Source organism: Oncorhynchus nerka, linkage group LG24 (assembly GCF_034236695.1).
Source record: "Oncorhynchus nerka isolate Pitt River linkage group LG24, Oner_Uvic_2.0, whole genome shotgun sequence".
Lineage (NCBI taxonomy): Eukaryota > Metazoa > Chordata > Actinopteri > Salmoniformes > Salmonidae > Oncorhynchus > Oncorhynchus nerka.
In genome coordinates this window covers 24,632,936-24,647,726 of record NC_088419.1, presented here as the reverse complement: position 1 = coordinate 24,647,726, position 14,791 = coordinate 24,632,936, and the positions used below count along the sequence as shown (strand labels likewise).

Genomic DNA, 14,791 nt, shown 5'->3' with positions numbered 1-14,791 from the left:
ACCCACCCTCTTTTGAACCATTATGATATAGCCAATGTCTCTGCCTCATCTGAAGAGCTGGAATAAAAACCATGAGGCGATTTGAACAAACATTCAAGGCCATTATGAAGGCTACAACCTTCTCTGTCTGTTGTAACAGATATTGCAGTTGCATAAGCACATTGCATTGGAGTAAAAACAATCAACATTTTGTGTGATATAGGATAATCTTTGTAGCTGCTGCCATATCGTAGCCACTAGCCAGAGTTGCTGAAAAATAACACTAATACTTTGACTGCCTGTCTGCCTCCTGCTTAGCCAATGTTTGTATGATTAAAAAATAATATTAAATCACTAATTAGACTGCGTGTCTGTGTCTTGCTTGAATTTGATATGCTGCTTAGATAGCTGCATGCAACTCCCCACTTGAGTTTTGCATTGGGGCAAATGACAATCTGCGAGTTTGTACGAACATGTTGATCATGTCTTTTGTGTAGAACATGTAAATAGCTGCATGAAGACTAACTCCCCTCCTGAAAAAAGAAAATTAAATTGTGCTTATGCCTAATAGCCTACTGAGGCATGGAATGCAGTAGTTGGAACATGTCGACCATGTCCTTTGCGTACAACATACACTTTTGTAGGCTACACCAGACAAAGGCGTTCATCGCCGATCAAGGAAGGAGAAGAGGCAGCGGAGCAGCTAAACACAGCAAAAAAAGAAACGTCCTTATACTGTCAGCGGCGTTTATTTTCAGCAAACTTAACATGTGTAAATATTTGTATGAACATAACAGGATTCAACAACTAAGACATAAACTGAACAAGTTCCACAGACATGTGACTAACAGAAATGGAATAATGTGTCCCTGAACAAAGGGGGGGGTCAAAATCAAAAGTAACAGTCAGTATCTGGTGTGGCCACCAGCTGCATTAAGTCCTGCAGTGCATCTCCTCCTCACCAGATTTTCCAGTTCTTGCTGTGAGATGTTACCCCACTCTTCAAACCAAGGCACCTGCAAGTTCCCGGGCATTTCTGTGGGGAATGGCCCTAGCCCTGACCGTCCAGTCCAACAGGTCCCAGACGTGCGCAATGGGATTGAGATCCGGGCTCTTTGCTGGCCATGACAGAACAAGGACATTCCTGTCTTGAAGGAAATCACACACAGAATGAGCAGTATGGCTGGTGGCATTGTCATGCTGGAGGGTCATGTCAGGATGGGCCTGCAGGAAGGGTACCACATGAGGGAGGAGGATGTCTTCCCTGTAACGCACAGCGTTGAGATTGCCTGCAATGACACCAAGCTCAGTCCGATGATGCTTTGACACACCGCCTCAGACCATGACGGACCCTCCACCTCCAAATTGATCCTGCTCCAGAGTACAGGCCTCGGTGTAACGCTCATTCCTTCGACGATAAACGTGAATCCGACCATCACCCCTGGTGAGACAAAACCGCGACTCGTCAGTGAAGAGCACTTTTAGCAAGTCCTGTCTGGTCCAGCGACGGTGGGTTTGTGCCCATAGGCGACGTTGTTGCCGGTGATGTCTGGTGAGGACCTGCCTTACAACAGGCCTACAAGCCCTCAGTCCAGCCTCTCTCAGCCTATTGTGGACAGTCTGAGCACTGATGGAGGAATTGTGCGTTCCTGGTGTAACTCGGGCAGTTGTTGTTGCCATCCTGTACCTGTCCCGCAGGTGTGATGTTCGGATGTAGCGATCCTGTGCAAGTGTTGTTACACGTGGTCTGCCACTGTGAGGACGATCAGCTGTCCGTCCTGTCTCCCTGTAGTGCTGTCCCAGTACAGACATTGCAATTTATTGCCCTGGCCACATTGCAGTCCTCATGCCTCCTTGCATCATGCCTAAGGCACGTTCACGCAGATGAGCAGGGACCCTGTGCATCTTTCTTTTGGTGTTTTTCAGAGTCTGTAGAAAGGCCTCTTTAGTTTCCTAAGTTTTCATAACTGTGACCTTAATTGCCTACCGTCTGTAGTGTCTTAACAACTGTTCCACAGGTGCATGTTCAATAATTGTTTATGGTTTATTGAACAAGCATAGGAAACCGTGTTAAAACCCATTACAATGAAGATCTGTGAGTTATTTGGACTTACCAATTATCTTTGAAATACAGGGTCCTGAAAAAGGGACGTTTCTTTTTTTGCTGAGTTCATGTAGGCAGCAGCTACAAAAAAATCCCTGAAGATGCGCAGAAACCTCTATATCTTTAGCCACTGCAGATTGGGGTTACAGAAAATCCAGAACCACAGCCTATCTGTTTAAAAAATAAATATGCATATGTATAATCACTATTTGTGAAATGTCTCTTAAACCATGTTTTTTTACCCCATTGACGATGCAGGGCTTCTTTTTTGGAACATTGTTTATGTGCCTCTGTTTTTCAGTGTCTCTTCAACATCTCTATATGACCCATTTCATAGAGCAGTGTGATACACTAGACGCTGTACTAACACCTGTTTCCTCAACACAGAATGTTTTCCACATGGAGATGCTCTTTTGATCTCTCAATCATATTCTACTTTTTCTCAGTGGTGGCTCATGTTTTCCCACCAATAAGTTTGTGTAGCTCTCTTCATCTCTTGAGGGCATGGACACAAACATCTATGTTTCCTTCACTGATTGTGCTATTCTAATTGGTCCCCTTCTCACTGTAAAATGTCACCACTCTCCAGAAAATGTATTTGATTACCTTTCCCCATTTCTCTTTTTCAGCTTGTTGGGTTCATCTATGCCTGTTATGTGGTGAAGCTAATCTCGGAAGAGGAAGACAGCTGTGAGTATTGCCTTTCAATTAATATGGTAGATCTATGAGAAATATGGCTGATTCCTACAGTCACACTTTTTATGGTGAGTCATTTCCCTTTGCTTGTTATAATGATGACTCAGCCAATTTTAAAAGGGCCATCTCACCTCCTGTGCCTTAGTGAAACACACATATTTTATTCATAAGCGTTACCTGACCAATCACATAACAGTAATGAGCCATCTTCCTGGACTCGCTCCATGATATAATAACTAAAGTGTTTATATCCAGCTACACTCTTAGAAAAAAAAGGTGCTATCTAGAACCTAACGGGGTTCATTGGCTGTCCCCATAGGAGAACCCTTTGAAGAACCCTTTTTGGTATCAGGTAGCACCCTTTCCACAGAGGATTCTACAATGACCCAAAAGGGTTCTACCTGGAACCAAAAATGGTTCTACATGGAACACAAATGGGTTCTCAAATGGGGACAGCTGAAGAACCCTTTTGAACCCTTTTTTTTTTACAAGAGTATAGATACAGACTTTGGCTCAAGGTTGACATTTCTGTATTCCTGTGTTTACAGAGTACTTTATTTACTCTAATAACTGAGCATTGGCATGTACATTCCTCATCTGGTCGGATCTTTAAATTTAGCCAAGTTTAATGCTCCAGCAAACATTTGGATTTAGATGTTGCTGGATTTAAACAATTTATTTTATTGATCCCAGGCCCAGCCGCTTGTGGATCCTAGCCTTAAAGGAAAGTGTGGGAAATGTCCCCATTTGTTAAATTCAGAAAACATTGCAGCACAGACCCAGTCAAGTTGCCTTGTTCCAAAATGCATGAATTATTCTCTTTGGCCGCTGCCTCATTTTTTAGAAAAGTTATATTAGGACAGGAATTAGTTTTTGTGTGATTGTCATTTATAATTGATATTGATTGCCGTAATACATGTGCAACTTCTCCTTGTTACCGGTCTTGCTTTGTAAACATAGTATGTGTTGGAAAGAATGCATTTGCCAAGTACTCCGGCATACTAGATCAATACCATTTTTCTTCTAGCGATCTCTCTTGCATTCTCTCCATTTGCAACATTCATCACCAAGCAACAGACATAAAGAGAAAGCAGGAACGAGAGGGGATAGAGAGAAAAGTATAGAGAGGGAGGAGGTCACATGAGGCGACTCTAAATGCCTTCTCTGTCATTTGGGATTTTTTTTTCACTGCATTAATTCAATTTTTATAATTATAGTTATTAAAATTGACTGTATGGTTGGTACAGCAAGCCTTTATTAAGAGTGCTCACATCCCCTAGGTCCCAGACTTATCCAAATGCACTGAAATTATACCTGACTACTGGTTAGTGTGGTCACAACAGAACATTGTATGTGTCACCTTCTAACCTTAGTTCTTTTGTTATGTCTTTGTTTTAGTATGGCCAGGGCGTGAGTTGGGTGGGTTGTCTATGTTCGTTTTTCTATGATTTGCTATTTCTGTGTTTGGCCTGGTATGGTTCTCAATCAGAGGCATCTGTCAATCGTTGTCCCTGATTGAGAACCATATTTAGGTAGCCTGTTTTCTGGGTGATTATTTTCTGTCTTTGTGTATGTCACCAGACAGGACTGTTTCGTGTCATTCTCATTTATCGTTTTTGTTGTTTTGTTCGAGTATTCATTTTCATTAAAAGGCATAATGAATACTTACCACGCTGCACCTTGGTCCTCCTCTCTTTCTCCCAACGACGAACGTTACAGTACGCCCATTACTTGTCAACAATGCAGATTCTTCCTATGGCAAGATTTTAATATAATTGAAGAAGGCTTTGCGTCTGATAACATGGTAATGTTTCCTAATACAGCTTCAATGTACAGACAGTACATTTTATATGGGAGCTATTATGAGAGACATAACTGAGAGATTCATGTGTGGGGTGTGCAGTGAGGTTGCTCCCTCAGGCTATAATTTTTTTTTTTTTTGTGAAATAAGGGATGCAGCGCTTAGTAGACTATTTCCTCTACATTTAGCATGGGAATCTGAGTATAAAAAATGCAGCGCTTCTCCTGGCTGTGCTAGAGCCCCTGTGAGACAGCCAAAAGGCAGGCAAGAGTGCTGAACCATGACCACAACCGAATGTGAGTCTCTCAGCTACCTGAGATTGCCTATCAGACCACAGCGCTCTCTCTCTAAAAGAACATCTCCAGACATAGCTTTCCCGTCTTTAGAGCCCAAATGTATCCTTCCCTGACAAAAAAATGGGGAGTACCTCAATTTGAAATATTAAAGAGCACATCTTGAATAAGTAAAGGATTCCCTCAGGCATTGTTATGATAAAAGTCATCTGGGTCCAAATTAAGAGCAGGTTCTATTTGCCACTCAATAATGGCTGTTAGAAATATGCCCTTCAGGGAAAATGAAGCTTTAATTGGAATTTGCACTTGACAATCTCGTGGATGTATTTGATGTATTCCAGAGTTGAAATTTAAAGTACCTGGAAAAAGCCCATGAAGGATAATACTATATTTGCAACGTGACAGAGGAGGTTTGATGTCCTACATGAAATGATTGCCGAGAGACACTGTTTAATTTGCCCAACACAAAGGAATAATATTATCCAACAGTGTTCATATCCTCCAGTGAATGAGAATGGTATTGATGGTTTGATCCCTGGGACATGAGGAAACACTGATCTGGGAGCTGTATTGGCTATTACAGCTCCAATTAATATAGTACATGAAGCACCTCAGAGAAGGTAATGAACAGCTAAAACCAATCAACACGCTCACTCCATAATTACACTTACTATCAAGGGTAATATCCCAGGGTCCATTTAAAAGAAAGGACAGTATTTAAAATGATTTAGTCTCCAAGAGAGAGAATGAAGAAGAGGGAGGGAATATAGGTGCTAGAAGTACTTTTTTTGCATTTATAACAAGTAAATGAGAATACAGCTTCCTCTGTTGGATTTGCAATCAGGGTCAGTGTACCAGTAAGGTGGAACCTCATGTTGATTGGCCCTCGGCGGCATTTCATTTGCCACTGCTTTGTCATACCAACTTGTTGTGACGGCTTAAGACAAAACCATTTGGAGACATAGACCAAGTCATGCTGACTGCTATTCTAAACACTACTGCCATCAAACCGTCCCCTATATCTTATAAGGCCTACTTAATACAGCACAATCATTATGTGTTTTACGTCACCAAGTCACCAAGAGCTTCTTTTTTCATGTTAGCATGGTAAACATAAGTAGCCGGCAGGCATTTAACCATTAGGGCATTATACACAAACATTATTCCCTCCACCAAAGGAAAATATGAAAATAGCTTTTTTATAAAAAACACATAATGGTTTGCTTGTGGGCAAAATATTAGCATTTACTCTGCAGAACATATACACTTAGGTGCTGAAGCTACATTTACTGAAACTAAATAAACAACCTTGTGATGCGAACCTTGACCTTTATTGTATCCTTCATACAAGACGATTCTGAGATAATTGTCTTTAAAGTTCCGAACCATCATTGGTTTGAATGATGTCAGCAATTTTTTATCTTGTACTCTTTTGAACTTAATAACATGAATTGGGGTATTTAGAATACTATATACCTAGAGAAAATTGAACAGAACAAGGGTTTGTCAATAAGAACATTTTGATAAAAATGCAGATAGAACCTTATAGTCCCAAGCTTTCGAGTTAGCATTTTGTTGAAACTGCCTGATTGAGATGTGGCCAGTCTCCAGATCTTAAATTGTACACTTTCTGTCTTATCGCTGCAGGTCCTCTGATAAGCCTGATCAGAGTACACAGGTTAATGCCTATAATGAGGGCCAACAAGGATTTAGAGCTTTTGGTGAACATTCCCTAAATGTACCATTATAATGATGATAATGCCAAACCTTCCATCACCTCCCATTCAAGGCAGTAGGGAAGGAAGGGGGCACTCATCAGCTAATCAGTCTTATCTCAGTGTTTCGTTTGTCTTAGAGACAGACTCGGATGCATTAAGACATCGGATCTTATCAGAGGCTTTAGTACCTCCGTCTTTTTGTGTTAGGCCCAGATACCCAGATCTGCTGGGGCTTGAAACTGCTGGCAGGCCTCTGTGGAGGGCTGGGCCCTAATCCTGTCCAGTTTGTATTCTGTGTGATCTGCAGCATGACTCCACTGCGGATATCACCAATACCCAGCCTTTAGATGGTCCAGACACTGATTATCTACTGCCTGGGATTATCACAGACACAAGCAGGCACACGCTTACTTAGAGACACAGAAGCACACACACACACACACACACACACACACACACAGAGAGAGAGAGAAGCACACACATACAGAAGCACACACACACACAAGCCTTTGTTTGATCTCACAGTAACCAGATATCCTCTTTTTCTTTGTCTCCAGTTGATTTTATAGGAGGGTTCGACTCCTACGGTTATCAAGGGCCTCAGAAGACATCCCATTTGCAACTACAACCCATGTATATGTAAGTGCAATGTAGCTACATCTCTTCACACCTGCTATTACAGTACTTCTGAAATGTTTTCTCCTGGCACCAAGACTTGTCTTGTCTTGGTGCCAAGTTCACTATGTTTTCACACTTGAGTCTATAAATTGGACGAATAGGACTAGCCTATGTGAGGACATTATAATGTAAGGCAGAGAGAAGTCTCATCTATAAATAATGCTAGTGTCAATACAGATAAAGAAATATCTTGGGTCAACAATGAGGGAGGGAATGTTTGTATCTGGACTAGAGGTCGACCGATTATGATTTTTCAGCGCCGATGCCGATACTGATTATTGGAGGACCAAAAAAGCCGATACCAATTAATCTGACAATTTTTTTATATATTCTTTTATTTGTAATAATGACAATTACAACAATACTGAATGAACACTTATTTTAACTTAATATAAAACATCAATAAAATCAATTTAGCCTCAAATAAATAATGAAACATGTTCAATTTGGTTTAAATAATGCAAAAACAAAGTGTTGGAGAAGAAAGTAATATGTGCCATGTAAAATATGTGCCATGTAAAAAAGCTAACGTTTAAGTTCCTTGCTCAGAACATGAGAACATATGAAAGTTGGTGGTTCCTTTTAACATGAGACTTCAATATTCCAAGGTAAGAGGTTTTAGGTTGTAGTTAATGTAGTATTTATAGGACTATTTCTCTCTATACCATTTGTATTTCATATACTTTTGACTATTGGATGTTCTTATAGGCACTATAGTATTGCCAGTGTAACAGTATAGCTTCCGTCCCCCCCTTTGCACCTACCTGGGCTCGAACCAGGAACACATAGACAACAGCCACACTCAAAGCATCGTTACCCATCGCTCCACAAAAGCCGCGGCCCTTGCAGCGCAAGGGGAATAACTACTCCAAATCTAAAAGCAAGTGACGTTGGAAACAGTATTAGCGTACACCCAGCTAACTAGCTAGCCATTTCACATTGGTTACACCAGCCATTAGGCTGATAGGCTTGAAGTCATAAACAGCGCTGTGTTTGCGAAGAGATGCTGGCAAAACGCACAAAAGTGCTGTTTGAATTAATGATTACGGGCCTGCTGCTGCTCAGTCAGACTGCTCTATCAAATCAGACTTAATTATAACATAATAACACACAGAAATACGAGCCTTTGGTCATTAAAATGATCGAATCCAGAAACTATCATTTCGAAAACAAAACATTTATTATTTCAGTGAAATAAGGAACCGTTCGGTATTTTATCTAACGGGTAGCATCCCTAAATCTAAATATTCTTGTTACATTGCACAACCTTCAATGTATGTCATACTTATGTAAAAGTCTGGCAAATTAGTTCACAATGAGCAAGGCAGCCCAAACTGTTGCATATACCCTGACTCTGCGTGCAATGAATGCAAGAGAAATAACAATTTCACCTGGTTAATATTGCCTGCTAAACTGGATTAGTAGTTATAACTAGTGATTATGATTGATTGTTTTTTACAAGATAAGTTTAATGCTAGCTAGCAATGTACCTTAGCTTCTATTGCATTCGCGTAACAGGCAGGCTACTCGTGGAGTGCAATGCTTCGAGTGTTGGACTAGTTAACTGTGCGATTGCAAGATTGGAACCCCTGAGCTGACATGGTAATAATCTGTCGTTCTGCCCCTGAACAAGGCACACAGTTCCTAGGCAGTCATTGAAAATAAGAATGTGTTCTTAACTGACTTGCCTAGTTAAATAAAAGGTATTAAAAAATATATTTAAAAAAATAAAAAATAATCGGAAATCGGTGCCCAAAAATACAGATTTCCGATTGTTATGAAAACTTGAAATCGGCCCTAATTAATAGGCCATTCCGATTAATCGGTCGACCTCTAATCTGGACTCCTGAAAGGTTAGGATTTGCTTGAGACGAAATGAGGAGAACACAGGAAGAGATGTTCAAACTTGAAAGGATTTCCCTCGTTGACACTGAATGGATCAGAGATATTATTTTATAATCCTGTGTACAGTGCAGGCCAGTCAACATATCATACACTGGGAATAGACAGCAATCCACTCCTACTGTATGAAGAGTTATCCTCAAACGCTAATCTCATAGGTATGTTGAACTGTAGATGCACAGTGGGAAGAAATATAATTTTCACAATGACAGTGATCAAAGTGAGGATGATGCTGTTCATAATGCAACAAACTATTAACTGCACTGGTTAGATATAAAGGTATTACACTACTAATATCTGACAGGATAAAACATCCACCAGCTATACAATGTAGCATCAGCTGCTCATAGGGGAACTACTGTTTCTTTAAATGTCACCCTTTTATCACATGGGGGTCTCACGAGGTGATTGTTTTGGAAATGCATGGCAGGGGTCCAAGCTGTGCTCATGGCCTGGTGTGCCAGATGAGCCCCACCGTGGCAGGAACAGAACAGCCTGGGAATCCCCTGCCTGCCTGCCTGCCTGCCTTGCCTGCCTGCCTGCCTGCCTGTCTGTCTGTCTGTCTGTTTGTCTCTCTCTGTGGAGCACAGGCGTCAGCTGACTGGCCCAGCTAACCCTGTGACTCTAACACTAGGAGGGGGGACAAACTCTGTGAAGTCATGCCAGGATTTGGAGCAGGGTGCTGACATGTCTGCTGTTGGGGAGAGGGAGGGGGGTAACAGCCGCTTGCCCAGCCTAATGCCTGTATTAGGATATTCAGGGTGACTACAGTGAAGTGTGTTTCCTAAATCTTAACCTACTGTCTGTCACTCTCAGCAATGTATGGAAAAACAACAGGGAGGGGACAATGAAGTGCACATAGGGGTGTGTGGACATTTCCCATTGTGTCTAATGTGAATGGAATAGGATGGGTTGTATCTGGTCCATTGTGAGATCAGTATTGTACCGTCTGTTATTAGCTGAGGTCAGCTGAGTTCAGGTGGGAGTCCTCTGTCATTTAAGGGAGTAGGGTTTAGAATTGTACTCAAGGTTATTTACATCTCAGTAGTTTGCCAACATAACTTCTCAATTGTGTCATGTAAAAATCTGCCTATCCAACTCAATAATAGTTGGGCATATAGTTGTCTAATTCCAGGGCATATCACCTTGCTGTCATCACATTATACAATACCTATAATTACATAATAATAATTTCCTGCATTGCTCAGGGGAAAGCGTAATACTTTCAGTAGGTCAGCATATAACACATATGGCAAATGATGGATTTAAGGGACTTGATATTTGTAACACAGGAGACTGAAACAAACAAAAATGCCATTAAGAGCCATTCTGTGGTTTTATGGCACCCAGTAGGGAAGACAATAGAGATTATTAATCATGGACACCAAGACAATGGTGTGGTAGAGGTGCTACACACCATCTTCAATAGCCAATCAGTCTTCACAACTGATACCCATTAACAATAGTTTTTATTGGATGTGACAACTGGGAATTACCAAGATCTTTGGAGAATAGTGGCAGGTGCAATCATTCTCGCTTTGTTTTCATGCAGAGTTTGTTTTAGCATGAGCATACAATATTAGCTTATATTTGAATATATCTGTGGTATTGTGCTTTATTGACATTAATTCCTTTTCCTCTTTCTCTTCCAGGGCAAAGTAACAAAGGACAGCTGCCTGATGTACCAATCAAATAGAGAGCTACCGTTTTAACTTTTTGTTTCATTTCGTAAATGTCTTAAAATAATACAGTGTCTTACAAACTGTGTGGAGGAAGTGAGACTCTACACTTTAACCTCAAAAACACTGGATTTCCTTTGTCTCTCTGCTCAGCCTCTGCTCAGTGGAGTCACAGTCTTGGCCTGGACGAGGGGCCAGGCAGGGGCAAGAACACCCTCCTATGGCTGTGTTGACCTTACAGGATACCTATCTCTCCTCCATACTGGTTCTTGCTCTCTTTCTGACAGCTGAATGACTGAAATATTAAGGGGGAAAAATTGCTTTGATTCCTCTGGACAGTGTTCAAATGGATCAAGATTCCGGACAAAGGGAATGCCAAGTTCTGAGAGCACTAGTTAAGTGACGTCGCAGAGTTTCAATGTGTTCTGATTAACTTGATTAGAAATACACTTCACTTAAACAATGTTCAATAACTGATCGATATGGTTTTAGTCATCAGAAGTAGTCCTATTGCCCATTCTAAAGAGTTGATAAGAAATAAATGTACATGTGAACCATGATGTGTTTACAATACACTTTGGCTGTTGGAATTCCATCTTGAGTTGGGCAATTGCATGGGACAAAACTTTGAAATGGAAAAAGTAACCAGTTGCTTTTTCTTATGATGGATGTATTTGTCTTGAAAGTGCAAAGAACAATAGTTAAAGATGAGTTAGACAAAATATTGGATGCTATCTAGAGATACATATTTTTGGAACTAGTCTCGGGGACATAAGTTCAAAAGTTACTTCGGGGATAACACAATATTTGTTTGCATGAGGTGTCAACATCTGTTGAATATTTAATCTCTGAAAGCACTGGACATTATCCCAGACTAGGTAGAGGTAACAGTTGGCCTTTCTGCAGCTGTCTTTGCGCTGTAAGGTTATGTGAATTTTGTGCTTTTCTAAGACAGAGTGGAGTCTTGAGTCTAATGTTAAAGAGAAAACTAAATGTAACTTCTTTCAATTCTAGGCATTTTTTTAACATGTGTGACAGTGTTTACTCTTTTATAGTTCACTAATAAGTTATTATGTTGTGTATAAGTGGGCCTTTCTTTTACTCCTAACTGTACAAAGTGTCAAGGGAAACCTTGGGAACAATATCTTGCTGATAGTCTGGTGTGAGGACTAGAAGGAGATGTGTGGTAGAGTTTGTGCTGTGGCTGAAACGTTGTGCTTTTGTCTATTGGACAGCGCGGGAACCCCGAACCAATCAGGACCGCCTCAGTTCTGTCATCATCGTCATAGCATCGTCATACTGTAACTCTTCTACTGAATGGTAGCCCTGTGAGCATTTTTTTGTATATCTCCCCGCTAAATCCTTCAGCTTTGTAGACCAGAACTCCATATCATAGGACCTCTCTATGTTTTCTATTTCAGTGGTGTGAATCTGTTGGCTCTTTTGTAAATTAATGTAACACTAACAGGCCTTCCAAGATCTAGAATATTCAAATGGAACCTCGAGATGCATAAAATGCTCTTTCTTCTAAACTCAGGCAAGTTTTCCTTGCAACATTTCTATACACTTACTGATCGTGTTTAAACATCACCATGGTAACAGCACGTAGAACATCTGAAGACATAAAGGGTGCGTTCCGTAAATTCGATCTGAGTTCAGAGCACTCTCGTCTGAGAATGGCAGAGCGCAGAAAAACTGATGACTTTACGAACACTCAGCACCAGTTGAATATGTCCCGTATCAGTGAACTTTGGCAAAAAAAAACGTTATTAAACTGTTGCCAGCAGCACAGTTACAGTCACCAACGCTCTAGATAACATGAAAACAGCATAACCAGCTCTGCTAGGGGGAGTAAAATTGTCAGTGAGGTGTTATCTTATTTGTCTGGAAGTAGCTAGCAAGCTAGCCAACATTAGTCTAGTTCGCTTGGGTGATTGACTGACGTTCTGAGGTCAGAACACTCGGATCAAACCTACTCATCGGCCAGAGCGTCCAGTGTGCGCTCTGAACGCTCCAAGAGCGTACCTCTCTTAATTTACGAACGTACAATCTGACAACGCCCTGAGCGCACTCTGATTCCTAAGAATGATCCTCTTCATAACATTTGTGTCTGGGACAGTATATTGGTATTCAACTGTGTAAAAGCTATATGATCGCTAGTATGCTTCCTTGCATAGTAAATCTAAGATTACACCTATTGAAGAGTCAGTTGTGTTTTATCAGTGAGTTGTTCTAATGTGAGTGGCTGGCAAAGGAGGCTGGTGGGAGGAGCCATAGGAGGACGGGCTCATTGTAGTTGCTGGAATGGAATAAATGGAATGGTATCAAACACATCACACATATGGAAATCATCAGTTCCATTAATTCCATTCCATCCATTACAATGAGCCTGCTGTCCTATAGCTCCTCCCACCAGCATCCTCTGGGGGATAATGGATGTATACACCGGTTACTGTCACCCTGTGCCAGATAACCCAGTCTGAAATGTTGAAGACCAACATAATTTACTGCTGCAATCTTACATGACCCCTTCATTCACAGAGAGGATTCAACGTTGTAAATATAGCATAACATTTTCAACCCAGATAAAGTTTTTGACAATATGTTAATGTAAGATCTGAATTAAAAATAAAATAATTTGATTGTATATGGCATTACAGTATTATAAGTTCCTATACATTCAAAGGGAGCTGTGTATAATACTGTTGCAGGTACTCAATTGCTCATTGTAGTACATTCCTGAATACTCCATTGGTGGTTTTGTTTGGGTTCAGCGCTGACTTCTACTTCTCAATAGATTTAGCAATTTTCTATTTATGTTACTTTTCAAAATGACTGTAAATATAATAAAATCAAAACTGTGGAAAAGGCCAATCCTTTTTCTCATTTGTTTTCTGAGGACTCACTTCCTGCAACGTCTGATGTAATCACTGACATCACACTTTCTAGTCTCTCATCTGAACAGCAATATGTATTGATACGATAATAGTTAGCTATGCCTAGCAACAGCCTTTACCGCCTGAAGGTATCATTCATTACAATTTCCTACGGTATGTGAGGCAAACTGTTGCCAGCCTCACCTGGTCATCCAACCAAGACAGCAGCATGGGGAACAATGTTTGAAACAAATATCAGACATACTGTAACAACTTACAGACATAGACACACCATAAAAAAAAAGTTTTGTTGTAGACACACATTTCAAATGCAGAAACATACAAGCGTCATAGATATATATATATATTTTTAACGTTAAAAGCAAAAGTATGTAGGAGTGAGACTGTAGCTGGTATTTATTTTCTGAACTTATCAAAGAAGAACAGTATACTATGACCGAAATGGTCATAGTATATCACCAATGTTTAAGCCTATGTAGAGTCAACGAAGACCAGCCAATAGCACTATAGAGATCACAGTGGTGTTTCAGACGTGTTTGGTTGGTAATAAACCAAAGAGCTGCATGATACACGGAATCAAGTGCCTTCAGGGTAGTGCTTGAGGTCTGCATATAAATTACATCACTGTAGTCTAAGACGGTACGGTGTGCATTCCTGTCTGTCTCTTTTCTGGCCTCCAAAGAAAAACAAGCCTTATTTCAACATGATCTTCTTTACCAGGTTTTCAACATGATTAGTGAAGTTCAACTTCTCATCCACCCAAACTATAGAACTTCCTTCCAAGCTAGTAATGACATGGTTTTCAGAGTGTTTAGTGTTGGAAAATACAATGTATTTTGTTTTAGAGGAATTCGAACAAGCTTCAAATCGTACAGATTCTGTTGAATGATGAAGCTCTTTGAGCATTTTCAAAAGCCAAAGTCAAACTGCTGCCACTTGAATGGAGAACAGTGTCATCCTCATAAAAATGTACATATGCTGTCTCAATATCTCCCAATGTTGTTGATCTAGATCATAAAAAACGTTCAATGTTGCTGCAATAGT

General features: G+C 40.5%; 1 protein-coding gene across 2 annotated transcripts in view; it reads left to right on the top strand.

Moving 5' to 3' along the window:
- LOC115107713 (sodium/potassium-transporting ATPase subunit beta-1-interacting protein 2) overlaps nucleotides 1-13,716 on the top strand; it is a 144,129-nt gene extending 130,413 nt beyond the window's left edge. Inside the window, exons 5-7 of one of the 2 annotated variants that reach the window (XM_029631280.2) lie at nucleotides 2,713-2,773; nucleotides 7,149-7,230; nucleotides 10,824-13,716. In XM_029631280.2, the coding sequence (XP_029487140.1) occupies nucleotides 2,713-2,773; nucleotides 7,149-7,230; nucleotides 10,824-10,833 (153 nt within the window). In that variant the 3' untranslated portion in view covers nucleotides 10,834-13,716. Of the gene's footprint in view, nucleotides 1-2,712; nucleotides 2,774-7,148; nucleotides 7,235-10,823 lie in introns of those variants that run through there. The other variant, XM_065008736.1, reaches the window with a different exon arrangement.
- Nucleotides 13,717-14,791: the final 1,075 nt, after the last annotated feature.